Source organism: Lutra lutra, chromosome 12 (genome assembly GCF_902655055.1).
Source record: "Lutra lutra chromosome 12, mLutLut1.2, whole genome shotgun sequence".
Taxonomy (NCBI): domain Eukaryota; kingdom Metazoa; phylum Chordata; class Mammalia; order Carnivora; family Mustelidae; genus Lutra; species Lutra lutra.
This window is the reverse complement of record NC_062289.1, coordinates 79,426,628-79,451,885: the sequence shown is the minus strand read 5'-3', so window position 1 is coordinate 79,451,885 and position 25,258 is coordinate 79,426,628. Positions and strand designations below refer to the sequence as shown.

At 49.4% G+C, this 25,258-nt stretch overlaps 1 protein-coding gene and 1 long non-coding RNA gene across 2 annotated transcripts; both read right to left on the bottom strand.

Moving 5' to 3' along the window:
- Positions 1–1,827: 1,827 nt before the first annotated feature.
- Positions 1,828–4,923, bottom strand: LOC125082602 (uncharacterized). Its single transcript, XR_007122022.1, has 3 exons — positions 4,534–4,923; positions 3,902–3,904; positions 1,828–1,840 (listed from the first exon to the last, which is right to left on the bottom strand). It is a non-coding gene; the product is annotated as an uncharacterized LOC125082602 (long non-coding RNA).
- A 44-nt stretch (positions 4,924–4,967) lies between these two features.
- On the bottom strand, positions 4,968–22,426 carry LOC125081802 (uncharacterized). The gene is made up of 4 exons (XM_047696511.1): positions 22,358–22,426; positions 16,515–16,746; positions 8,310–8,441; positions 4,968–5,396 (listed from the first exon to the last, which is right to left on the bottom strand). Exons 1-4 carry the CDS (start codon positions 22,424–22,426, stop codon positions 5,029–5,031), a joined length of 801 nt encoding a protein of 266 aa, XP_047552467.1. The 3' UTR covers positions 4,968–5,028.
- Between the last annotated feature and the right edge of the window lie 2,832 nt (positions 22,427–25,258).

The following is a 25,258-nucleotide window of genomic DNA, read 5'->3' as shown; positions in this document are numbered from 1 at the left end:
CCGTGGGTCTGACCAGCCCAGTTCTGCTCAAGCCACAGCAACCTCTCCCCCTGCATGCCACTTCCTCAACATTCCTTGTGATCCCTTCCCCTGGTGACCACAGGCGGTCACCCCAAAGGGCTTCACTTTGGGAAGGCAGCTTCTCAGTAGCTTCCTCTCTCTCCAAACCCTGAAGGGAAAATGAGGACAGTGCTGGCCCAGAGTGGGAGCCACGCACCTCTGATTCTACACGAAATAATTATATCCCACAGTGAAAATATTTCTCCTTTGCAAGTCCTCTAATTAATTAAACTAGATGGCTGAATGGGCAGGTTGGCGTTTGGGGGAGGCATTCAGCATACGGAGCTACACATCTGGTCTCTGTGTCCCGACCCAGAAATCAGTCACGTTGCCAGAGCAGACATGCGAGTTCTGCCTTATTTTCAGCAGCTTACCAAACCCTTCAAAAGACAAAATGTCTTTCACCCCATAATTCTTTGGACAACTCGGAATCCAGCATGGAACCCTCGGTTGTGGGTTCCGCGTGCCCTCAGCAGGGGTTTAGATCATGAACCCTCTCTCAACTGGGGACAGCCGAGCTGGGACATTAGCGATCACAAGGTCTTTCTCCTGCAAACCCATTCCTTCTGCCCTAGCTAGCTTCTTTGGGGGACAGAAGGCACACACACATCACACAAGCACGGGTGACCTCATATAAGGTGGCTGACAAGGGAGAAGCCACCCAGAGCTGGGCTCTCGGGGAGAGAGGACCCCTCACACATCCCTGGGCACATTTCATCTCAGCAAGGGCGTCACAGGGGTAACATGCCCAGAGGCATCTGCGAGATGGCATGAGCTTCCAGTAGAGAATGATCTGATGCTGAAGGGCGGGTCCCACGGACAGGACCCACCCACGGGGCAGGACGGGAAGCGCAGGGATCATTATTGAAGATGGCCGCACGCTGCTTCTCTGGAATTATGCACTAACATTAAAAGAAAACATTGAAAGAAGCCTCTGTCTTCAGCTCAGGTCATGATCTCAGGGTCCTGGGATCAAGCCCCACATTGGGCTCTCTGCTTGGCGGGGAGCCTGCTTCCTCCTCTCTCTGCCTGCCTCTCTGCCTACTTGTGATCTCTGTCAGATAAATAAAATCTTTAAAAAAAATTGTCTGGAGTAACACCATGAAAGAAATGTACATCATGGTTACCACCCTATCTCTGTGCTGCTGGTTTGCCTTTTTGGTGAATGGTGGCATCACCCCAACCCCACCCCCAGCCGCCCTGCGTTCCCGTGGGTCCAGATGTGCTCAGTTCTGACCAAGCATGGGGCCAGCGGGAGACCCTCCAGCCCTCCCTTCCCTCAGGCACGGTGGCTGGCAGCTTCCAAGAAAGTAGCTGAGCTGTTGACCTGGGTCCTGATGGGCTGCCATGAGGTTGTGGTGAATCCATGGATGAGCTGTGGACACATAGCACGTACAAGACGTAGAACGCACAAGACCTGTAGCACGCACAAGACATGAACCTCTTTTTAAAGAAGATTTTACATATTTATTTGTCAGAGAGAGAGAGCAGAAGCAGGGGGACCAGCAGGCAGAGAGAGAAGCAGGCTCCCCACTGAGCAGGGAGTCCGATGTGGGACTGAGTCCCAGGACCCTGGGATCATGACCTGAGCTGAAGGCAGACGCTCACCCAACTGAGCCCCCAAGGTGCCCCAAGACATGAACTTTTTTTTAAGTGACTAAGTTTAATGAATTATTCAAACCAAGCCTATGCCCCATGTGTCTGTTACCTTTATTACCAGTGATACACTAATATTTTGTATTTTATTCTATTCTACTCTACTTGATTTATTTCTAAAATACTGGTTACAACCCAATCAGGTTTGTGACTCATGATGGATTTGGAAAACAAAGTTGCAAATACACATTTGTTTTTGTGATCGGTGTTTGAGCCCGTAGGGCCCCCCCAGCCCCCACCTGGTCCGACAGTCCATGGGGCAGGGGCCAGGTCATCGGGAGGGTGGCGAATGAGTGAATGAGCTGACACTGAAATGATTTTATCTATTTATTTAACATCCCTATCCCGGGGGTAATGCCTCTCGTGCGGGCTCCAACACCCAGCACAGAGTGAGGGAACGAGGGCCCTGTCCCACACGGAGAACAGAGCCCTCCCTGAGAACGTGGCCACGGGGGTGGCAGGGTGGCAAACACTCCTGGTAGCAAGGCCAGTGTCCATCAATTTTCCTCCTCACTGTGATTTCTACCAACTCCTGAGGGAGTCAAGCTCTTCCCAGGAGCTCCACGTCTGAACAAGGGTCTCCGCTCAGAGCTTGTCTTGGAAACGAGCCCTCGTCGCACCAGCTCGCAGGAGCACAGGCTGGGACCCACATCCCTGTGAGGGGAAATTGACCATTAAGGTAATGCCTCGGTCGGGAAGCTCAGAATGAGACGCTTTCGATTAAAATACGAGTTCAGCTCCCATCGGCACGACATTTCCTCATTGCCTTGGCTGGACCGCCGGGTAACGGAAAGGTTAAACTGTCTTCAAAGTTTTATTTTATTCATCGTGTGATAACTGATTTCAAATATCGAACTTCCTTCAGAGGAGCCATAACTTACTCTTTGAACTGTAGATTAAGCCAGTAACGGAGGAGCTGGGCATAAATGGAATCCTGGCATCTTTGGAATGTTCTTGTGCGTCTTTCTCTAGAAACTGGGGGAAAAGAGAGCGCTGCGACGGCGAAAGAGAGCATATCGCTGACGAGTTATTACTCCCGGCTCTCTAGAGGCTGGCAGCAGGCGTGTTGTGCGGACAGACAGAGACAGCACTGTCAGGCGTCCTCAGGAAGACGGATCCTCGGGGCACCTGGGTGGCTCAGTGGGTTAAGCCGCTGCCTTCGGCTCAGGTCATGATCCCAGGTCCTGGGTTCAAGCCCCACATCGGGCTTTCTGCTCGGCGGGGAGCCTGCTTCCTCCTCTCTCTCTGCCTGCCTCTCTGCCTACTTGTGATTTCTGTCAAATAAATAAATAAAATCTTAAAAAAAAAAAAGACGGATCCTCAAGCTTCAGGAGAAAGGAAACCATGGACCCCTCCTTATTTATCAACTCGAGGAGCTCCTCCACTCAGTATCGAAGGTAGCTCCGTCCTGTTCTCTTTGAGAAAACCCTGCAGAGCGGGACAAGATCCTGAGAGCAACGGAAGGCAGAGCTAGTTAGCGGTTTCCACGAAGCAGGTGCTTGGGGGCTGTGGTCTCATTTTGTTTTCTGAAAAAGCACAAGGAGGAGGCCAGGGGAAACTGGTCTTAGAAGATAGTGCCCGTCGTCCTGTTGGCCACGCAGATCCAGACAGAGCAGAGCTCCCGGATGGAGCGCATCGCTTCTTTGCTTGGTTGGGAGGTAACCCTCAAACCATCTTTTTAGATAGACAAAAGCAAAGCTCAGATTTTATTCTAGGAATAAAAAAAGTGGAGACAGAGGTGCGAATGAACCCTGCTTAGAAATGTATCTTATCCTTCCAGGACATGGTTATCGAGTGCCTGCTGCATGCCCAGCTCTGGTCTGCACACCAGGGAGGCGGTGGTGCACAGACGGGACAGAAAGCACCGCCCCGAGGGATGGAAAGGCATCGCTGATAAGATGCTTCAGTGTGTTTGGAGGTGGTGCATGCTGGGCAGAAGCTCCCGTGGAGGGGGACAGTGAGTGTGGGAGGAGGGCGGACAGCATAGCTGTGGAGAAGGAGGCCAGGGAAGGTCTTCGTGAGGAGATGACATGCAAGCAAAAGCTTTGAGCTGCTGCAGGAGACGCGATGCCGAGGTTTGCGGGAAGGGTCTTCAGATGGACACACGGCTGCTTAGACCTGGCCGTTGTGGGTGGCCGTCCTAGGTGTGGCAAGACAGTTACCAGCACCCAGTAGCATCTCCCACTCCCTTGTGGCAAAAGTGTCTCTAGACATTGGAAAATGTCTCTTGGGGGGGACAAGTCGCTCTGGGTGGGGCAGCTCTGGGCACAAGGGAAGGCTTGGACGCTTTGCCTAGAGCAGAACGAGCCAGAGACTCACAGCTGAGGCCAGCAGGTGACACGGGGCCACACACAGGGTCCCGTGGGCCAACCTCAGGCATCAGCTTCTGTCCTGCATGAGGTGCGAAGACACTGGGAGGATGCCCTGATCTGAGCGACATTTTGGAAACTGAACAGTCCAGGACACGAGTGAAAATGGCAAGAGCGGAGCAGAGGCTCCGAGGAGCGTTGAGAGGGATGAAGCTGGTGGGGCGCTGGGGAGGTGGGGGGTAGGCGGCCGGCCCATCCCTGTTCTGAAGAATTGCTGCTGGAGCTTCCGGAGAACATCAGTGCTGACTTCCTGGGGGACCGTCTCGCCTTCGGAAGAGCTCCCGGACTGCGGCGGGGACGGAGTCAGAGGAAGGGGCGGGATCTCCTGGGAACCAGGTGCGTCTGGTGGTTACTTGCAGCCCTGTTGGGTAATTGCCACGTTCGAGATTTAAAATCCATCTTGCTGTGATGCGTCATTTTCTCCTTTCCAGAAAATCCACGAGAGTACATGTTCACTTATGCCAGGGGGTGGGATGACTGATTTTGGTCTTCTGCTTTATTTGGCGTGCCTTCTGAAAGCACGGCGGTGGGTCACCTCCATGACAGGAAGAAGGTGACTACAAGGTGAGTGGTCTTCTTTCCCTACCGGGGTCCAGGCTGTGCGGGGAGAGCAGATGAGCGAACGCAGGGTATCTGTGCCCACGGCCACCCTGAGTCACCATGGGGCGTCGGGGTCATCCACCGCAGGCCCCGGCCCAGCAGGCGGCCGTGTCTAGAGCCGCCCTCTCCAGACCCTGCCCACTGGGTCTCAGGACAGTAACGGGTTCCCCGTGTCAGAAGCCCCAAAGTGCAGCCCAGTTCCCCACCATCACTGACTTCTCTGGGTCCTGTCCACCCAGGTGTGCCCAGTGTCCACCCAGGTGTGCCCAGTGTCCACCCAGGTCTGCCCAGTGTCTGTTCTTGTACCTTCTGCTTCCTCCTGGGCCCCCGGCGGATGCCATCTTCACGAGTAAACCCAGAGAAGAACGAGACGCGCAGCTTCTCCCGCAGGATCGTCTGCTTGCAGTCCAGCGGGCGGGACGTGCTGTTGGCTCCGTCCCGCCTGGATGCTGTCAGTTTCAGAGTTTTCTTGAAGAAGCAAACAGAAGCACTCAACAAAGGAACACCTTTGCCTTTTAAAATAGACCTTGTGAAACAGAAAGACTTCCCACAGGTTCTGTTGCTGGAGGCCTTCCACCGTATTTATGGGCATGAGAAACACAACAGCAGCTGTTTCCAAAGTCTGCGGGTTTTCAAACTCCTGGAGCAGCTGCTGGGTGACTGGCGGCGTGTCCCAGATCTGGGATGGGGCCGAGAGTTCCCGTTCTAATGCTAAACACCACACCGGAGTGTTTAAGGGAAAAACAAAAGGCAGGAATTAGAGTGGCCTCCTGAGGCAGGTAATTTGGGATGAGAGATTTACACTGAAGGTTTGGGAAAGTCATCTAATGATTTAAAGCCCCCACCCACCCACCCAGGCACGTATAGACCATGCATTCGCTTTTTCTAAATTGCAAGGAGTGAGTGGTAAGGCAGGAGGGGAGAAGGGGTAATGTATTCATCTCCAAGCGGGGCTGAGGCTGAGGAGATGGTAGTGGCACCTGCTGTTTTCTGAGCAATAGAATTCCCAACTTGCACTTCTGCAAAGATCGGTTGGCTATGCTCAGCCCTGTGCCTTGTGGGAAGCACAGCTACCGTCCACCCACCGTGCATGTGAAATGGACAATGGAAGATTCTGAATGCTCAGGACAAGAAGGCAGACCTCAAGGGAGCTCAGGACCTAGGGAGCAGTAGGACAGCCAGCAACCTGAGCTCTCTTTCTGCCTCCCACCTCCCAGAAGCTGAAGGAGCCGGCAACCAGAAACACCAATGGGCACAGACACAAAAGTCTACTCTCTTTGGACGATGGACCAGGACGGAGGCAGGGTCTCAGATAGAAAACCTCCATACGGTCACTGTGCTCCAGCCTCGTGCCCCAGAAAACAGAGGTTCTCATGCCCACCCCAGCCAGCTGAGGAGCCTCGATGTCCAGCCTCTCTGGTGGCCGTGAGGTGTCCCCCAGCCTCTGCTGGAGCCATGGCAGAGAGCCTGGACACTGTAGAAGCCAGCAGAGGAGCCCAAACGCGGCCGATGTCCCTTCCCAGCCATCGGGGTGTCTGGAGGTCTGGCTGAGCCCCTTTCCCCTGGTGTCAGAGGAGCCAGAACCTCATGCTGAACCTGCAAGTGACTGGCTTCTAACACAGCGTCCTTCGGCACATGAATAACCAGGAGAACCCCCACTCGAGTGAGAAAGAAATTGACTGAGGCCAACAGGTAGAGGATACATGATGCGACGCGGATTATAAAGCAGACTTTGCAGAAGTGCTTCAATCACAAATACAATTTAAACAAATGAGGAACAGAAGGTCTCAGCAAAGACGCGGAAGACACAGAGAAGAAACGCAAGAACCACGTCAGAACTGAAATAAAAGACCCAGGGAGTGGTTTTCCGGAGCAGAGTGGAGGAGACAGAGGATGGAGCCCGTTCCCTGTGAAATTCGGCAACCGGAATGACCTCGTTGACACAGAGGGAAAGTCGATGAAAAGACAGAAGGCGCCACGTTGAGGCTGTGACGAGAGACGTCACCTCCGCGTGTCCCTGGGTCTCAGAGGCAAAGAGGCAAGGGTCAGGCAAAGAGTGTTCCAAGAAACGATGACTGAAAATTGCCCAGTTTTGGAAAGAAGGAGAAAAGGAAAGGAAACAATATACCTACAGATTCAAGCTAAGTAAACCCCAGCCGTGGAGAGCTGAAGGACCCGCGGGAAAGGCAGGTTTAGGACGGAGAGTGGGAACGTCGGGGAGCACAACCACCGCGACATCTCAGGGTTAAGAGTTGGGGCAGCGGGACCAGCAGGTGCCGTCAGGCCAACACTCACACCCGGGTTCGCGGGACCATGGCGGGTCCCCCAGACACATGGGGCTGCTCGTCCCCTAACCTCAAGCGGCCCGCTGCTGGGGTCCCCACCGAGGGCTGTGTTAGCCCTCCAGGATGTCCACTGGTCCTTTCTTCCGTTGCAAACCAAGGAACCAGACTTGGGTTCACTTCAGCAAGGAAAAAAACGTTCTGATTACGGAGTTGCTGGAGCGCGAAAAGCTTCTGGACTCCGTTAGGTGGAAGGCGGCAGAGAGGGCACTCCCGGGGGTCTGTGTAACACGGTTGGTGGTTGGTCCTGTTGGATACAGCCCCTGGGCCGGGCCGTCTCCTGCCCTCCACCTTGCCTTCCTCCCTCTGCTGAGACCCAGTGATCTGGAGGAGAGCCTGGGGGCTGGGACAGGGGCGTGCTCTTGGCCGTCGGGGGAGCGGGGCTCTCTGACCAGCAGTGCCCCCACAAGGCCACACGCAGCAAGAAGTACTCACTCTTCAAAGAAGAAATGGGGGTGTTTCCTTCCATTAGGGCTTTGATAACAGAAATAACAGAATGAGTGGTTTAAACAGCAAACAGGGACGTCTCACAGCTCTGGAGGCTGGAATCCAAGATTAAGTGCCCAGCAGATTTGGGGTCCGGTGAGGCCGGCGTCTTCTTGCCGTGTGTGCACCTGGTGGATGGGGCAGGGCCGCTCTCGGGGTCTCCCCTGTCAGGACCCTAATCCCAGTCATGAGCCCCATCGTCCAGCCCGATCACCTCCCCGAGGCCCACCTGTGCACACCAGCATCAGGGCAGGATGTTGGCTTAGACATCCTGGGGGGACACACACCACTGTTTCTGGTGGTGCTGCCACCCACAGGGCTGGGACGGGTGCTGATGGACACAGACGGGTTGTCCCCGCGGCCTGGGAAGCCGGGGGGTGTGAGTGCCCAGCAGCGGTCACAGCAGGCGAGAGGCGAACACAATTACTGGCCTTGCTCCTTGGAAGGACAGGGGCTCCACATGAATCAAGGCCATCGCGTGGCTGGGAGGAAGAGATCATGGCAGAGAGCAGAACGGTCTCTCTCCCCGGGGTGAGGGGAGCTGGGGATACGGGGAGACAACGGGTCCCAGCGGCGCACGTCTCAGGGTTCCTCTCCTCCCGGCTCCTGTCCCCTTCTCCCAGGAGCAGGTTCTGGTGGGGACAACCTAGGCCAGAAGGCAGTCCTGCTCGGCGCCGTCCCCACAGGCCCGAAGAGAACAGGGAGCTCAGGGAGCGAGTCTCCAATGCGTTTCCGGAAGGAATAACCAGACCCGCACGCGGCAGATACCCGCGGATCACCAACGTCGGAATCCTACCCTGTTTGCTGTTCCGAGAAGTCTGGAGTCCTCTCCTACCCACAGAACAGGAATTCCCGCTGCCGTCGTCCCCTCTACACATCTCCTGGCCGCTCCGGTGGGGCTGGGTTCGGGGAGAAATCACATGGGAGCCTGTCGGGGGAAACGGGAAGAAGTCCGTTTGGCCGGCCCTGTCCTCCTGCGGGGTCCCCAGGCTCACCTGGGCTCTCCCCTCCTCCTGAGTTAATCCCTCAGTTAGCAAAATGCACAGCTTTGGGGCTGGATTTACATTTATTTCAGGAGGCCAGCGCGTCCTCACCCAGTTATGGAAGGGGCAGCATACCCAGCCCCCAGATGCCCCGACAGGCCAGCCTTCTTCTGTCCCTCGGCCTCAGTGAGCCGTGGGTCACGTGCTGGCCACAGAGGTGGGGTCCAGCCATCAGCTGAGGGCGAAGAAGCCCATTGGTTTTCCCAGGTGAGCAGAAATGGAGGTCAGGCCTGGGCACATGGGGGCTAACTAGGAGGACTGCCGGCCGCTGGGGAGCAGGTCCTAGGCAGGTCTCCAGGGAGTGTGGGGGACCCCGGAGCATCCTCCACCATGCACAGCACCTTTCTGTCCCAGCCTGCAAGCAGCCTGACCCTCCAAGCCATTCTCCTAGGCAACGGGAGACTTTTCTTTCCGCGGTGGTTTTGCTGGTGGAGCAGTTCTGCTTTTGTAATGCAAAATGGCTCTGCTGCCACATTTAGCGCCTGTAACTCCTTCCAGCTCTGCCGGGTTAGGAAATGGAATGACGGGAATCAGAGAAGGGAGGAACATGTCCCCTGAAGGAGAGACAAAACCCAGGCATCACTTTTTTTTTCCCCTCTAAGTATCCTGAAATTTGCAGAGACATGCCTTTAATGGCTGGGTGTGAGGGCGAGATACTCCCTCCTTTCTTCCAAGCCCAGGAGAGCTGGAATTTGGGGTGCAAGGGTGTCTGCTGGCTCCTGAAAAAGAAAATGTCTTTGCATTGCTGGCCAGGCCTGAAAAAATAAATTGGGCTGGGACTGGGGATTCGAAGCCTCAAGAACCTGCTGTAGGAGAGGTTGGCAAATGGACACGATGAGGAATCGCTGGAGAAGCGAAGGAAATGGCTCCCCCCACCCCCGGATTCTTGGCCACAGTGGGCTGACCAGAAACCCCCCACCAGTCCTACAAGCTTCCTGAGGGGTGGGCCATGTCCAAGACCTTCAAAGGAAGACAGAGTTGGCTCTACATTCAACATCGACCTTGAGGCTGGCGGCTAATTTGCCCGGCACATTCTGTTAGACCCTTTGTGATACTGTGATTTATAACAAGAAATACATGTTTGGTCTTTGTCCCCATTTCTGGCACAGAACTCCTAAAACCTTCCGAATTTCCTGTAATGAGAGCAATAAAGGTGTCTCTAGTTATGTTAATGAGGAGACTTTCGGAAAGCACCTGCAGGTGGGGGGCGGGTTGCTAGGGAAGCCCACCTTGTGGTTAGAGGGTTGGAACTGTGGTACCCCGCCTGAACTTAAGGAAGGGGAGGGGGCTGGTGGTTGAGTCAATTGCCAATGGCTAATGATTTAATCGGCCGTGCCTCTCCGATGGACTGGGTTCAGAGACCTTGTGCCCGTGGGTGAGCCCGGGGAAATTTGAGGTGAGCGGCGCCCAGAGAGGACATGAACCCCGCCCCCTTCCCCACACCCTGCCCTGTGTGTCTCCTCCATCTGCCTGCTCCTGAGTTAGGTCCTTTACCCTGGTCAGTAAGAGTTTCTCTGAGTCCTGGGAGCTGCCAAAGAAGGGGGCATGAGATCTACAGCAGGTGGGTCAGAAGCCCAGGGGATAGCCTGCACCTGCCACTGTCTCCTGCAGGGGGGACAGTCCTGGGGGACCCAGCCCCTCGCCTGGGGGATCGGATGCCCTCTCTGGATGGACTGGGTCAGGACGGAGTTCCACCACTGGAGGACCCCATCTGATGTGGGAGCACCGCAAGGTGGTGTAGGACACCCCCCCACATTGGAGTTGGGGTCAGAACTGCTGCTGAGACAAGGAAGCCAGGATGTTGTTCAACGGAGTCCCCAGAAGGCAGAAGGAAGGCTTCCAGCCCCTAAGGAGGTCCCAGGAATTGCCCTGTGGAGTTGGAGATGCCAGGGAGAGGCCCCACAGGGATTTGGAGGGACAAAGAGAAAAGACGCCAACAACTCTTGTTTCTTTTCCTCTTTCTGTTTCCTTCACACTTTCCCAGAAACCATACACTGAAGAGGAAGGTAGCTGCAGAGATAAAAACTCAGCTTTCATTTCTTTCCTTTGTGGGGAGGAGGTGGTGGTCCAGGCCTGGTCCAAGACCTCCTGAAGGAGATGGCAGCCGCGTGCCTGACCCACCTCCTGTCCAATGACCGCAGCCTCTAGTTCCTGGGGACGCAGCTCTGGCTGGAGGTCTCCTCCCCTCGGAGATGCAGATGAATGAATGAATGACCTTGTTTTAGGTCAAGCTGGTCTCCCCTTCATGCCATTAGCACCTCCGTCTCCGACTATCCCCTTGCTTTGTCACATTTGGGACATAGAAGGCAGACATTTCCCTCACCGCATTTTGCCAAATCTCTGTCTGTTTGCAAGAGCTCCTGAAATGATGATTCCGCTTCTCCCGCCAGGACCCCACCTTCCGGAGTGTTCCCTGGTTACATATGGCATTTCAGGTTCATGGTCATGAAGCTCTCATTTGAGTGTTTCCTTGCCTATTTTCAACAGGGTTGCCTTGAAGATACACTCGTCTGGACGAAGAAATGCCAACGGCCCCACAATCCCCACCCCCCACCGCTGCGTACATGATCGCAGTGGAATTTTGTGGGTGTTTTTGAAAAATCTACAGCAAGTGCAAGTGAACGGTGGGGCCAGGGGGCCCCATGGAGTCAATGAGCTGAATCGCTGTCAGACAAACGGCGCACAAACATTAAGTACTCACTCAATTATGGATAACAGAGCAGCAGCCTCCGCTTGACGTTATTAGAGGCTGCGATTCTGTACCTTTAATTATGCTGCTGCTGTCTATTCCAGAACGCTAACTCTTTAGAAACGCAGCGCGTGGAAATTCTTTATTAATCACCAGTGGGAGATCCACCCGCCCGTACAGTGGTTGTAGTTTGTAAATGTGTTTACTTCCAAAGTCTTGAATCCTATTAGGAAATCTCACTGATGAGCACCAAATCGACTCTTAACAGCAGCGGGTCGTTTCCCAGGGAGAATTACCCAGGGAGGATCTTGCAAGAAACGGTGCACCCACTGGGGGCAGACTGTGTTTATTTCGCAAGCATCTCACCACGGTGGAGTGTTGGGGCATTGCCAGTCGCTTAGGGGAGAGGGTCCTGTTGGGACGCAGCAGACTCTAACGTCCTCAGCTGATGGAAGAAGATGGAGGTGAAAAGCATCAGTGAGGGCTTCCCTGTTTGGAACACAAGGGACTGAGAAGGGAGAAAGGGATGTGACAAGGAGGTGTGTGAGAAAGAAGGGGAGAGGGGAAAGGGGGAGCTCGTCGTGGGAGAAGGATTTTACTTCTTGAGGGCGAAGGAAAATGGTCCTCCCCAAAAAGCTAAGAAGAGACAGGAACATATGAAGTGTGACAATCTGATAAGCAGATCTCCATGGCATCGTCCAAGGATGATCTCATCCCAAGGATGAGACATGGCAGACTGTCCTTCCCAAAGATGGCCTTGCCACATCACCCTCCCACACGGTCTTCTACGAAACGTCCTTGCCACTCCAGCACGAGGTGAAGGCTATTTCCGTCTCTGAAGACGGAGTGGGACTTCCCATTGTGCGGTGGAGGTAACACTGATTTTGCACACAGCGTCACCAAAGGCAACTCGTTGAAATACTCATGCTTGGGGCCCTGAGCCTCCATCTGGGAAATCCATGGACTCCAGGCCGCCATGTTGTAGGGCAGCCCTGTGTGGGCGTCCGTCTTCAGGGCACCAGGCATGAGAGTGAACAAGCCTTCACGTGACCCTAGCAGCCAGACTGAGGGTCTTCTCAGGTGAGGCCCAGACATCGTGGAGCAGAGAAAAGCGATCTCCATGGCACCCCGTCTAAATTCCCGGTCCACAGAACCCATGAGTGAAATAAAATAGTCTTGTTTCAAGCTGCCAACTTTCGCAGCCCTTTGCTACTTGGAAAGACTAGCTTGAACATGGGGATGTCAAGGCTTGCCAGGAGGGAAGGGCTGGAATTGATTTGGAGATACCCATCACTCATCTTAGGGGCTGCCTGCTTAAGGATTAAGATTCGAAGTATCCTGTGTCCCACGTCGCAGTTGACCTTCATAGGCGTGGTCCAAGGTCAACAGAGTGGGAGTGAGAAAGGAGGAAAAGTAAATAGGGCAAAAATGTGATTACATCTAGGTGGAGATTATTTGGGATGAAATAAAAATGAATTTAAAAACAGATGAAATTAAAAACAGAAGAGAAAACAGGTGGGAGAGGAGACTCTTCAATGGACCCTTGAGAACCTCAAGAAGTAGAAGAATGGGAAGGTGTGGAGTGGAAGGGGATACTGAAGCCTGTGGCATCCCTTAGTCCTGGTCCAATCTGTTGATCAGTTAATTTAAGCCGACATGACAGGCACTTAGCTATATCGGTGGCACCAGGAATGACAAGGGCAGGACTTCATCCATCCTCGGACAGTTTCCCAACCGCAAACCCAGATGTCTACAGACACAAGGAAACACCGTAATATCTTAAACCCAAAGGTTTAAAATATTAATGCATGATCCCAGTGCCCTGTCTGCAGGGGGCAGGGTATCCACAGCTCCAGGCGGCCACTGCCCTGCGGGGACAGGAGCCGAGTGCTGTCTGATGGGCCTATGTTTTTTAGAAGTCGGAAATTGGGATGGTTACGCAATACCTTACAATTTTTCAAACGCTAACAATGAATTACAAGTGTGAAAATACAGTGCAGGCCAAATAAAATAGCTCTCCATGTCTCGTTCAGCCCAGAAACTACGGGTCTGAGACTTCTGCTGAATGGACTTGGCTGATTGGACCGCTACACCTCAGGGTAGTTCTGGACGAGGCTGGGCTGAAGGGATGTACTGGAGTTACATTCAGCCCTCCCTTCCCTATAATACCTTCCCCTCTGAGGGTGCGAACAGTCATGGGTACACTTGCTACCAGGTCAGCATCCCCAGTACAGGTCCTTCCATAATGCCTTCTCACCGAATGTCCAGGAATAAAGGCAGGCTGTGCCCCTATCCTGCTTCTCTGAGGGTATATCTGCATCCTGGGAGTTGCCTATGTCCAAAATTGAGCCATCTTGAAGACAGACAGTTGTCATTGTTGTTGAATAGCCGATGAGTGAGGATCTGGAGGACGGACAGCTTTGTCGTACCACCTGGTCAAGAACAGGTGGCCTGAGGATGCTGTTTCCAGTTCTGCCTGCAAGGTGCCCTTGGCTAAGCCTCTCCCAGCTCCGTCCCCCTTGTCACCTCCCTTTCTCTCTTCTTAGTCCCTCTGCTCTATCCCGGGGAAACATTTTCTATTCTAATATTCTAAAAGGAACTCTGAATGTAATTCATGATCTTTATTTTATACACCGATTCCCCTCAGAGCCCAGGTTCTAAGGCTCAAATTGGTTGTTCTGCTGCAGCATCTTCTCTGAGTCAAAGTCAAATGCATAGCCCCTCAACACTATGGAGACAAAGACAAAAGAGCAAAAAGGAAGAAAATACCATGAAGAAGAAAAAGATTGGTATAGGAGACATAGTCCTATATATTTGCGTAAACATGGGCATGAAGGGAAGGAGGGAATTAGAAAAAAATCAAAAGGAGGAAAATAGAATGAATCCAGAGACTAGTTCATAGAAAGAGTCACTTCGGTTTCCCTGGAGTGGGCCACCTAGTCACCTCTAGGATTCCTGGAATCTGTGTGAACAGGAATCCATTTCAAATGCCACTATCTCTTCCAAATATAGGTCCAGTGGCAAGCAGGTTTGCCCAGTTAAACTTTAGATAAGCAGGATTGGACCGTGGTTGTAACCTATTGAGTTACCAAGCCAGAGACAAGGATGCCTTGGTCCCCAATGCCATCAAGTGAAGGTGGGGATGAGGTGAGAAATGTTATGATATGAGGCCATTATGTGTGTGAGGAGGGTGGGATGTTTCTATCATCAGTGACCCAACCAGTTCAAACCTAGGCTTACTAATTAGCTTTGTGAGTGGTATTTGTTGGCTTTGCCCACTGAGAGAACATGCTGAGCAGCAAACATGATTCATGCGATTTTGGCAAATCTGATCAAAATATAGGACTGGCACTGTTTGTTTAGATGTGGGAGTGGCAAGGTCTCTGTGATGTCAGCACTCCTTTTCCTGTGCCATGGTTGTGAAGGGGAAGGTATGGATGGTCATGTTGGGTGAAGAGAAGGCTATGAGTGGTCACTTTGGGTTGGGGGGGGGTATGGGTGGCCATACTGGTGAGAGAGAGGGTATGGGCAGTCATGGTGGGGGAGTGGAAGGGTATGGCTGACCATGTTGGTAAAGGGGAAGGTATGGGTGGCCATGGTGATGAAGAGGAAGGTATGGGTGACAATGTTGGGTGAAGGGAAGGCTTTGGGCATTCATATTGATGAAAGGGGGTGGTATGGTTGGCCATGTTGATAAAGGGGAACGTATAGGTGTCCATTTGGTGAAGGGGAGGCTATGCGTGGCCATACTGGGTTGGGGGGTATGGGTGGCCATGCTGGTGAGAGAGAGGGTATGGACAGTCATGCTGGGATAGTGGGAGGGTATGCATGGCTATGTTGATTAAGAAGACAATTCTGGTTAAGTGTTACAATGTCCTAACCGTATTGGGCTCACATCCTCCCAACTACCCGCCCCCTTTCCCATTTTTTGACTAAGGACAAAGTTGCTGATGTAGTTTCTTCTCACAACCACAACATCTTGCTTTAGCCACCTTTTTGAGAAAAGAGTATTAGGAGGGGCCTCTCCGGTGCCACAGTGAAGGTCATCTGATGATGATAAAAAGCTCTACAGACATCATAAAGCTCTGGAGAGAACAGAAAGTACCAACCAGACGCTTTCTCCCTGAGGAGTCTAATAAGCCAATAAGTGACTGGCCTGGCCTCATCCCTCCAGCTCATTTGTTGCACAGATGATGGAGAAATTTTGATATTTACAACGACAGGTAGAAAACCACAACCTAATGGAGGCTGGCTGAATTCTGGGACAGAGGCTGTGCAGGGTGTCCTGGTCTGTGACACTTAGTGGCTGTCCTCTGCCTCAAGCAGAGAAACCAGCAAGCGATGTTGCTTCTGAGACAGAAGTCGGCCAACTTTCTCTGTAAAGGATCATGACTTTAAAAGCCATGTGGTCCCTGCCATAAGTACCCAGCTTGACCACACAACATAGGAGAAATCACTGCCCATGGCTGGTTTCCAGTAACCTTTACAAAAACAGGGAGTGGGAGGGAAACCTGGGTGGCTCAGTTGGTTAAGCCACCGCCTTTGGCTCAGGTCATGATCCCAGGGTCCTTGGACTGAGTCCCAATTCGGGCTCCTTGCTCAGCGGGGAGCCTGCTTCTCTCTCTGCCTCTGCCTGCCTCTCTGCCTGCTTGTGTGTACTCTCTCTATCTCTCTGTGACAAAATAAAATCTTAAAAAAAGGGGCGGGGGGGCTGGGGAGGAGAGGCAAGATGGTGGAGGAGCCCTAGACTGAAATGAAATCAGGTCACGGTTCAGCTAGACCGTTACCAAACCATCCCGAACACCTACAAATGCAACAGGAGATGGAAGAGAAGAGCAGCAGTTCTAGGAACAGAAAAGCGACCACTTTCTGGAAGGCGGGACCTGCCGAGACGTGAATCGGAAGCATCGGGAAGACCGTGGGGGGAGGGGCGGCTCCCGGCAAGCGGCGGAGCAGCGGAGCACAAAATCCAAACTTTAGAAGTGGCTCCACGGAGGGACGTTGCTCCAGGGGCTGAGCAGGGGTGGGGGGTGGCAGGGGTGTGGAGCCCTCACGGGGACAGTGTGGTCTCAGGTCCCGCGGGGTCACAGAAAGACCGGAGGTGTCTGAGTGGCAGAGCTGCCAGATACCGAGCGGGGAAGCAGGTGACAGAGACGCAGCGGAGGAGTGAGCTCTCAGCTCGGGGTCATCTTCAACCGTGATCTGCGGCACGGTCGGGACACGGCTCTTCCAGCAGGGACCCGGCAAGCGGCAGATCGGGGACACTCACCTTCCTTCTCTGAGGCAGGAATCCTCTGGGTTGCAGACTCCACACGGGCCGCGCGCCAGAGATAGAGACGCTCGGTCACAGGCCGGTGAGCTCGGAGCGCGGCCGGAGACCAGGGAGCCGGGAGGGACCGATGGCTTTTCTCCGAGGGCGCACTGAGGAGCGGGTCCCCAAGCTGTCGGCTCCTCCGGGGGGAGACTAGGCGGCCGCCATCTTGGTTCCCGTCCTCCGGGCTCTACGGAAAGCGCCCAGGGAACAAAAGCTCCAGCGCCAACGCGAGCAGAAGACTTAGCCCCGCCCCTGGCAAGGACGGTCCAGTTCCAACTCGAGCAAAGACACTTGAGAATCACCGCAGCAGGCCCCTCCCCAGATCAGCAACAAATCCAGCCAAGACCAAGTTCACTGATCAAGAAGAACAGCCGAGCTCCAGAGATAGGGGAACCAATGCATAGAATTCATGGCTTTCCCCCCATGATTCTTTAGTTTGCAAAGTGAAATTAAATTTTTTTAATTTTATTTTTTTCTTATTCTAATTTTTTAACTTTTCCTCTTTCAACACTTTTTAACTAGTTTATCTTAACAATATCTTTCTTAAAAAATCTTTTTAAACCTTCATAATTATAGTCATATTTTATCCTTCACTGTATTTAACCTTATTTTTTGTATACATATACGGTTTTTTTTTTTCTAAAAAATTTTGGGATACAATTTCTTCTAATAGATCCCTCCATCATGTTTACCCTTATTTTTGTATATATATAAGTTTTTCTTTCTTTAAAATGTTGGGAGGTGGTTTCTTCTAAGAGACCAGAATACACTCAAAATCAGGTGGGCGGCTCTGTTCTATTCACCAGTCTAATATATATATATATATATGTATGTGTATGTATGCGTTTTATATATATATATATATATATATATATATATATATATATATATATATATATATATAAAACGCATACATACACATACATATATATATATGTACATATAAATAGATATTATATATACATATATGAGAATATATTATGTATACATATATATAAATATATACATATATAAATACACATACATATAATAAAATATATACATATATAAATGTATATTATATATACATATATATGTATATAAATATATATATATATATATTTTTTATTTCTTTTTACCCCCTTTCTTCTCTCCCAGTTTGGTCTCTCCTCTGATTTGGTTAGCATACATTTTTCTGGGGTCTTTGCCACCCTTTTAGTTATTTCTTCTCTCATTCATATATTCTTATCTGGATAAAATAATAAGGCAGAAAAAGTCACCACAAAAAAAGGCAGTACCACAAGAGGCAGTACCAACACCTAGGGACCTAATCAATATGGATGTTGGTAATATGTCAGATCTAGAGTTCAGAATGATGACTATCAAGGGGCTAGATGGGCTCAAAAAAGGCATGGAGGATATTAGAGAAATGCTGTTTGGAGAAATAAAATCCCTTTCTGGAGAAATAAAAGAATTAAAATCTAACCAAGCTGAAATCAAAAAAGGAATTAATGAGGTGCAATCAAAAATGGAGGCTCTGACTGCTATAGGGTAAATGAGGCACAAGAGAGAGTTAGTGATATAGAAGACCAAATGATGGAGAATGAAGAAGCTGAACGAAAGAGACACAAACAACTACTGGACCACGAGGGGAGAATTTGAGAGATAAATGATACATAAGACAAAACAACATTAGAATAATTGGGATTCCAGAAGAAGAAAGAGAGAGGGGAGCAGAAGGTATATTGGAGCAAATTACAGTATGGACTTGCCCTAATATGGCAAAGGGAACAAGCACCAAAATTCAGGAAGCACAGAGAACCCCCCTCAAAGTCAATTAAAATAGGTGGACACCCCGTCATCTAATAGTAAAACTTACAAGTCTCAGTGACGAAGAGAAAATCCTGAAAGCAGCTCGGGACAAGAAGTCTGTAGCATACAATGGTAGAAATATTAGATCGGGATCAGATCTATCCACAGAGACCTGGCAGACCAGAAAGAGCTGGCATGATATATTCAGTGCACTAAGTGAGAAAAATATGCAGCCAAGAATATTATATCCAGCTAGACTCTCATTGAAAATAGAAGGGGAGATAAAAAGCTTCCAGGACAAACAAAAACTAAAAGAATTTGCAAACACCAAACCAGCCCTGCAGGAAATATTGAAAGGGGTCCTCTAAGCAAAGAGAGAGCTTGAAAGTAGTAGACCAGAAAGGAACAGAGACAATATACAGTAACAGTCACCTTACAGGCAATACAATGGCACTAAATTCATATCTCTCAATAGTTACCCTGAATGTAAATGGGCTAAATGCCCCAATCAAAAGACACAGGGTGTCTTTTGGATAAAAAAACAAGACCCACCAATATGCTGTCTACAAGAAACTCATTTTAGACCCAAAGACACCTCCAGATTTAATGTGAGGGGGTGGAAAACAATTTACTGTGCTAATGGACATCAAAAGAAAGCAGGGGTAGCAATCCTTATATCAGATAAATTAGATTTTAAGCCAAAGACTATAATAAAAGATGAGGAAGGACACAATATCATACTCAAAGGGTCACATCTCATGATGTAAAAGATAGTTTTAAAAATAAACAAAAATCTCTATTGTAGAAGTGAACAGAAGTAACATTATTTTACTTAAAAAATTTGTCAGAGGGGCGCCTGGGTGGCTCAGTGGGTTGAGCCTCTGCCTTCAGCTCAGGTCATGATCCCAGGGTCCTGGGATCGAGCCCCGCATTCGGCTTTCTGCTCAGCGGAGAGCCTGCTTCCCCCTCTTCTCTCTGCCTGCCTCTCTGCCTAATTGTGATCTCTCTCTCTGTATCAAATAAATAAATTTTAAAAAAAATTGTCAGAGGAACTAGGATAGAATTAAAGGAATTTTAACAGAAATTGGGCAAGAAATATTAAAATTATTCACAAAACGAGTTACTATTTTTATGTAAACAAAACACCAGCATACATTTTTTATTAAATGTGTATTTCACCATACCAAAAACAAAAACAAAAAAACCCACCAAGAAACAAAAAATAGGGAGGGGACCAGATCTGGTCTCACAGATTATTGATTCCTGTCCTGGGACACCACTAATCTCAAGATATTTTAGGGAGGCAAAATATGTATTTTCAGGTATCACCCAGCTGAGCTGTGTTGCATGAAGTCCCCTTAGCTACGTCCCCCTTAGACAACATAGCTGAGAGATGTTAATGTTGCAGGACAATATTTTGATTTTTTTTCTTGTTTTTCCTGAGACTTTCACTTTTTCAGAGGGTGAGAATAAATCACCCATCACCTTTGGTGAAGTGGGGTTATTAAAGCAGAATGAATAATAGACACATTCATAGGATTATTTTATCTTTTAAAGTTAAAATTTTGGAATTTTTTTAAATGATAAAATTGATGTTCTCAGATACAGCAACAGCAGTGGTTCTTCTTCCTCATCTGGTCAGGGCAGGTTTTGGGAGCAGGGTGAAGGTATGAGGGAAAAATCTGCCAGGAGACCTGTGTTTCCTGGAGCAAGATGAGTTCAGGGAGTTTCCTCTGAAGCCTGGGCAGGTGAGGAGGGGATGGGGATGAAGACAGGCTTGTCTGTGAGACTCATGAGTGATGACAACATAAAGTATGTCAATTTCCATCAGTTAGAGCTGAATTATTAACAGAGACCACACAGCTTCCAGCAGAAAACTGAAATGATCCAAATTTGAGCTATTTATTAATGTTAAGACAAAGAATCCATATTTAAACAAATATGTTTCCTTAGCTACCTGATAGAATTTATTTTTGTCTTATAACACAAAAATAAGATCCAATCCAGAAAATAATTGCAAAAACACACACACTCATTCTGAGAAAGGTACATACACATTTTTCTGTTTTGAGTTTCAAACTGAAGTCAGTTTGCTTGCTGGACCAAAGAATACTAGGGAGTTCATCTCCCTTCTTCTACCTCCCAAACTATGTTGAGGTCCCATGAACTGAAGAGACAGATCCAACAACTGGAGATAAAGGGTATGTCAATCTCGTAAACTTGAGTCACCCTACAGCACACCTGGTTATTTTTGTATTGTTGTTGGAAAACATGGCTGGAAATGACAGCTATCTGAGTTAGGAACAGTCAGTTTAATCTAAATTGTGCTGTACTAACAGATAACACTAAACACGATTAACAACTTAATTCTGTCTTCATAGTACATGTTCCTTAAGCGTCAACTGCAGTCTATTCCAGTGCTCCCTGCTCTAGGACTCAGATAGAAGTAGAAGCTTCTAGGGGCCAAGAGAGCATGGCAGAGCCACAGTACAGCTCTCAGGATTTCTCCCTGCATGTGGCGTCATTGTACTCAGATTTCACTGGTTGAAGAAAGCTATATGACTATGCCTGCTATTGGTGGTATAGGGGTAGAAGATCTTCCACAATGGAGGAGAGAGAACACGTAGGCAGAAAAAGAATTATATTATTGTCTTTTAAAATCCCAATTATTGTCCACAAATTTCCATATTGGATCTCAATTTCATTCATGCGCTCAAAGTCTCCGGGGGGGGGGGTGTCAAAATGTAAATCATTAATTTCCATCACTAATGCAAAGCTGGGCAAGGTCATCAGGATGACAGAGTGGAAAGGTTGGCAACTTGAAAGACTTGGGTCTGCATCCTGGTTAGGAGGTGGGAACCTCAGGGTTTCTATGTGTGGTCCAGTTACAAGCTGTCCTCCATCCTCTTAGCTGGGATTAGACCCAGCCTGGCCTCTTGAGTTAATCTCACTGCGATGAGCAGGAGGTCCTCAGAGGAAGGCAGCCTGGAAAACAGCAATGCAGCTTTTTGGGTGATTTCTTCTTAGTTTATAAAACTAGTCAACCATGTGCCTGTGTGTATCACACTGAAAGATGACAATTCATGAGAGAAAAATTGTCACTTTTCATAATTCAGAGGCTGGAATGATTGCACTATTCCTCCAAAGATGAATATTCCCGGCCATTATAAAAGCATAATGGTATTTGACAGATGCACTGGAAACACCACGGAACCCAAGAGCTGTTTGTCACTGCTGGCATTTAGATTGTCAGAGTCTGGGAGTTGTGTTGGACCTTAACATTTTGCTCCTGATTAGAAACAATAAAATGGAAAGTGCTTTGTTAAAAGAAGTGCAGGTACCCATAGAATTGTATGTTTTCTACTTTTTCAAAAAGCTATAGGGGGAACCAACATGTGTCTTCCTACATGTGGGATGGTCCCAGTTTGGAGTTTGAATCCTGAAGCCAATCGCAAACAGTGTTCTTGGTAGGCTCGTGGCTCATTTTTGGGCAGGTCAGCCTTAGGCTACAGCCAGCAATAAGTCCAGAAAAGATCTCCGTATTGGGATCTGGGGCTGGAATGGAGTCCTAGTATATCCACACAGACACTCAGAAAACAGTTTTGGAGAATGGGTACAAGCATGATGAGAGAGTAGCATGGTATGACAAAAAAAGGACTTGGACTGGGATTCTGGAGAATCAGAATCATTATTCCCATTTTCTGTTTCTGCAACCCTGAGAACTTCACTGTGTCTCTCTTTCCTCATCGTGGAGGCAGGAGATATGAAAGGGCTCAAAATTTTGCAATGGAACAGATGAGTCTATGGGATTAGAATTACCCTTATTGACCCATAGAATCAAAGGTGTGTGTGTGGAGGGGAAAGGATAAGTGTCTGGAGCACTTAGTGGTGGTCAGTGCAGCACTAGCAGAAGGTTGGTTGCTGATACTCATCATCATCTCCATCATCATCTCCACCACCATCATGACCATCACCACAACCACCATCACCATCACCACCACCATCACCATCACCACCATCATCAGCACCATCATTGCTATCATCAGCACCACCATTACCATCATCACCACCACCATTATCACCATCATCACCACTATCATCGTCACCACCATCATCATCACCAACACCACCACCATCATCACCACTATCATCATCACTACCATCATCACCACAATCATCACCATTATCACCATCATCACCATCACCACCACCATCACCATCATCACCATCACTGTCATCACCATCACCATCATCACCATCATCATCACCATGATCACTGCCATCATTATCACCATCATCACCACTGTCACCACTATCACCACCATCATCATCACCACTGTCACCACTATCACCACCATCATCACCACCATCACCATCATCACCACCATAATCACCACCATCATCACCATCATCACCACCATCATCACCACCATCACCATCATAATCACCACCATCACCGTCATCATCATCACCATCATCATCATCATCATCACCATCTCCACCACCAACATTATCATCATCATTCCCTTGGAATGGCCCCACGATTATCAATATGCATTTATTCCTCAATACCTAAAACATTGCAATGCAATAATATTTTGTTTGGTAAAACACCAAGAGTACCTTCATATGATGTCAAGGTTCATAAAGCCCTGCTTGAATGGATAGATAACTGGCATAAAATGATCAAGGCAGCTGTGCTGAGTCAGAAGAAAATTGTGATTTTTTTTTACTGACCTGAAATTTTCTTCCTTTTCTTAAAGAGATTGGCCTGTTCTTTTTAACTGAAAAAAAAAAATTATTATTAAATTAAACTACAGGGGATAAATAGATGACCCAAATGAAAGCCATCAGGATTGCCGAGTGAGGCTGGGGAAGCACAGGCTGACTTAACAGTGTAATAAAAGCACTTGCCTGGTCTCTGGGTTCTAGCTGGTTCTCTCCAGAAAATCTGATCTGGAAAAGAAAGGAGAAGTTAGTAAGGAGAAAAAACGAGGTGCAGGTGGAAGGGGAGGCAGGTCACACCTGTTTGGTGTGAGCCCTGTTCCCACCCTTCTGTGCTCCGCAACCTACAATCAGGGCTCAGAGTCCAAGCACTGTGTTTCCAGGCTTCCATACCAGACCCTCCCGTTAGGTTCTGTCCGGGAAGCAGACCACCTGGGAGGAAGAGGAACACGATTCTCCCCCTGCTTCTTTTCTGGCTGCATCCTGAGATCGTACGATAGTGGAATCGTGTCAGTAGCAGCTACAATGTGGTCCAGAGAACATTTCTTGGATGGATGGAACCTTGAGAGGAACCGATGGGCATTGCCCACACACCCCCTTTAAAAGCCGCTGTATTAAATCACTGAAACCATGCTCAAGCCCAAAGGGACGTACTCAGACCGATGACTGGAGTAAGCCTGGTCTGCACCACCTGCCCTCTCCTATGCCAGGTCCAGTCTGTGTAGTAAACAAGAAACATTTCTGACAGCTCAGAATGAAGAAAAATTGGGATGTACATGGATAGGAAGAAGCAGGTATTCATGGTCAAGCCATTTGGACAGTGAAAAAATTGGAGACTAAGGACCTAGTAGGATTTGATTTCTCTGAACCCCATTCCCTCTCATGGACTAAGAGGGAAAATTAAACAACACACGATGTGGGGCTCCAATGTGGTCACACACACACAGAGCCAGGCATACAGCAGGTGCTCAATATGTAAGTCCAGTTATAAATCTCTTTTTAAAAAAAAATGGAACCACTTCTAGAATTATTGTAGTTACAATGACTAAAAGACAGCTCAAATTTCTTTAGAGGTCAGTTGATTGAAAACTCAGAGGATTCGCAGGATTCACGGGCATCAGGAGCTGCTTGATCCGGGAGCTCCCACCAGGTCACCTGGACAGTCCATCTCTGCACATCTTATAGTCCTCCTGTGCCCTTGTGGGCATTATCCTAAGACTGCACGTGGTAGGAGGAGGATGGGCAGCAGCTCCAGCCCAAAGCCATACTGGGCAAGCCTGGAGGGAGCTGTGTGTGGCGTGCTGATGAGTATGAGTGTACTTCTTTGTCAACAGTACCAGAAAAACCCCAATGTGAAAACAAAATTTCATTCGATGCCCTTGGTTCTAGATGATTACATGTTTATCCCCAACCGATTGCTACTTAGGGGAATGTGATGTTCTGATTGAGGGACTCGAGTCAAGTGACCACCTCTGGACCAGGGGTGGGGGTCTCCTCTCCCTCATGCACAAACTGAGGGTGGGGTGGGGTTGGGGGAAGAGGTGGGTTCTAATCCCTCCCACCTGGAGATGACGAAGTGGATGCTGGGAAACCAGAACTATTAATTAGTTCTCCACAAACACTCCACCTACAGAATGGACTGTGTGGATATATTTCAGTCTACTTAGCATTCCCCTTTGTCTAAGAACAGGGACCCCTTTTGGAAGGTAAACCCCTTTCTGGAAGCTTCCTGTCCCCTCCCTGCCATTGAGTTTGGCTTTCATGGGGGCTGATGTGTTCGTACATGAACATGCATGGGCACCTGGGCATAAGTATGCCAACAAGCCATCTCCCACAAACTTTTATACTCAAAGGGAAGAAAATCCAGTGTATTTGTCTTAACATGACTAAAGTTTTCAGCTGTTAGTCATAGAAACAGTTGGAACCGTGTTAAGAAATTGGGAATGCAGAAAGGATGACTAATACAGCTGACACATAGCTCACGAAGCAAAGACAAGGAAAAGCAACCGAAAAATAAATCTGCCCTATGGGATACGAGTCCTTGATTCCGGGTTCTCGGAGACCCAGCTGGCTCCATTTCCACACTGGGGGTGTCTAGTTCCCCCCTCTGCCGGCTGGCTGTCTTTCCGATCAAGACATCCCATAGGTAGCAACAAGGGATTGGGGGGTAGGGGGAGCATCAG

What these genes read in the sequence shown, in the direction of transcription:
- LOC125081802 (XM_047696511.1), bottom strand. Translation starts at nt 22,426, where the DNA reads ATGGTGGTGGTGATGATGGTAATGGTGGTGCTGATGATAGCAATGATG. An exon ending in TGCTGATGATGGTGGTGATG is followed by an intron (nt 16,747 to 22,357) that starts GTGATGGTGGTG and finishes CGCTTTCCGTAG; the next exon opens with AGCCCGGAGGACGGGAACCA. An exon ending in TTCTCGGAACAGCAAACAGG is followed by an intron (nt 5,397 to 8,309) that starts GTAGGATTCCGA and finishes TGTGGTGTTTAG; the next exon opens with CATTAGAACGGGAACTCTCG.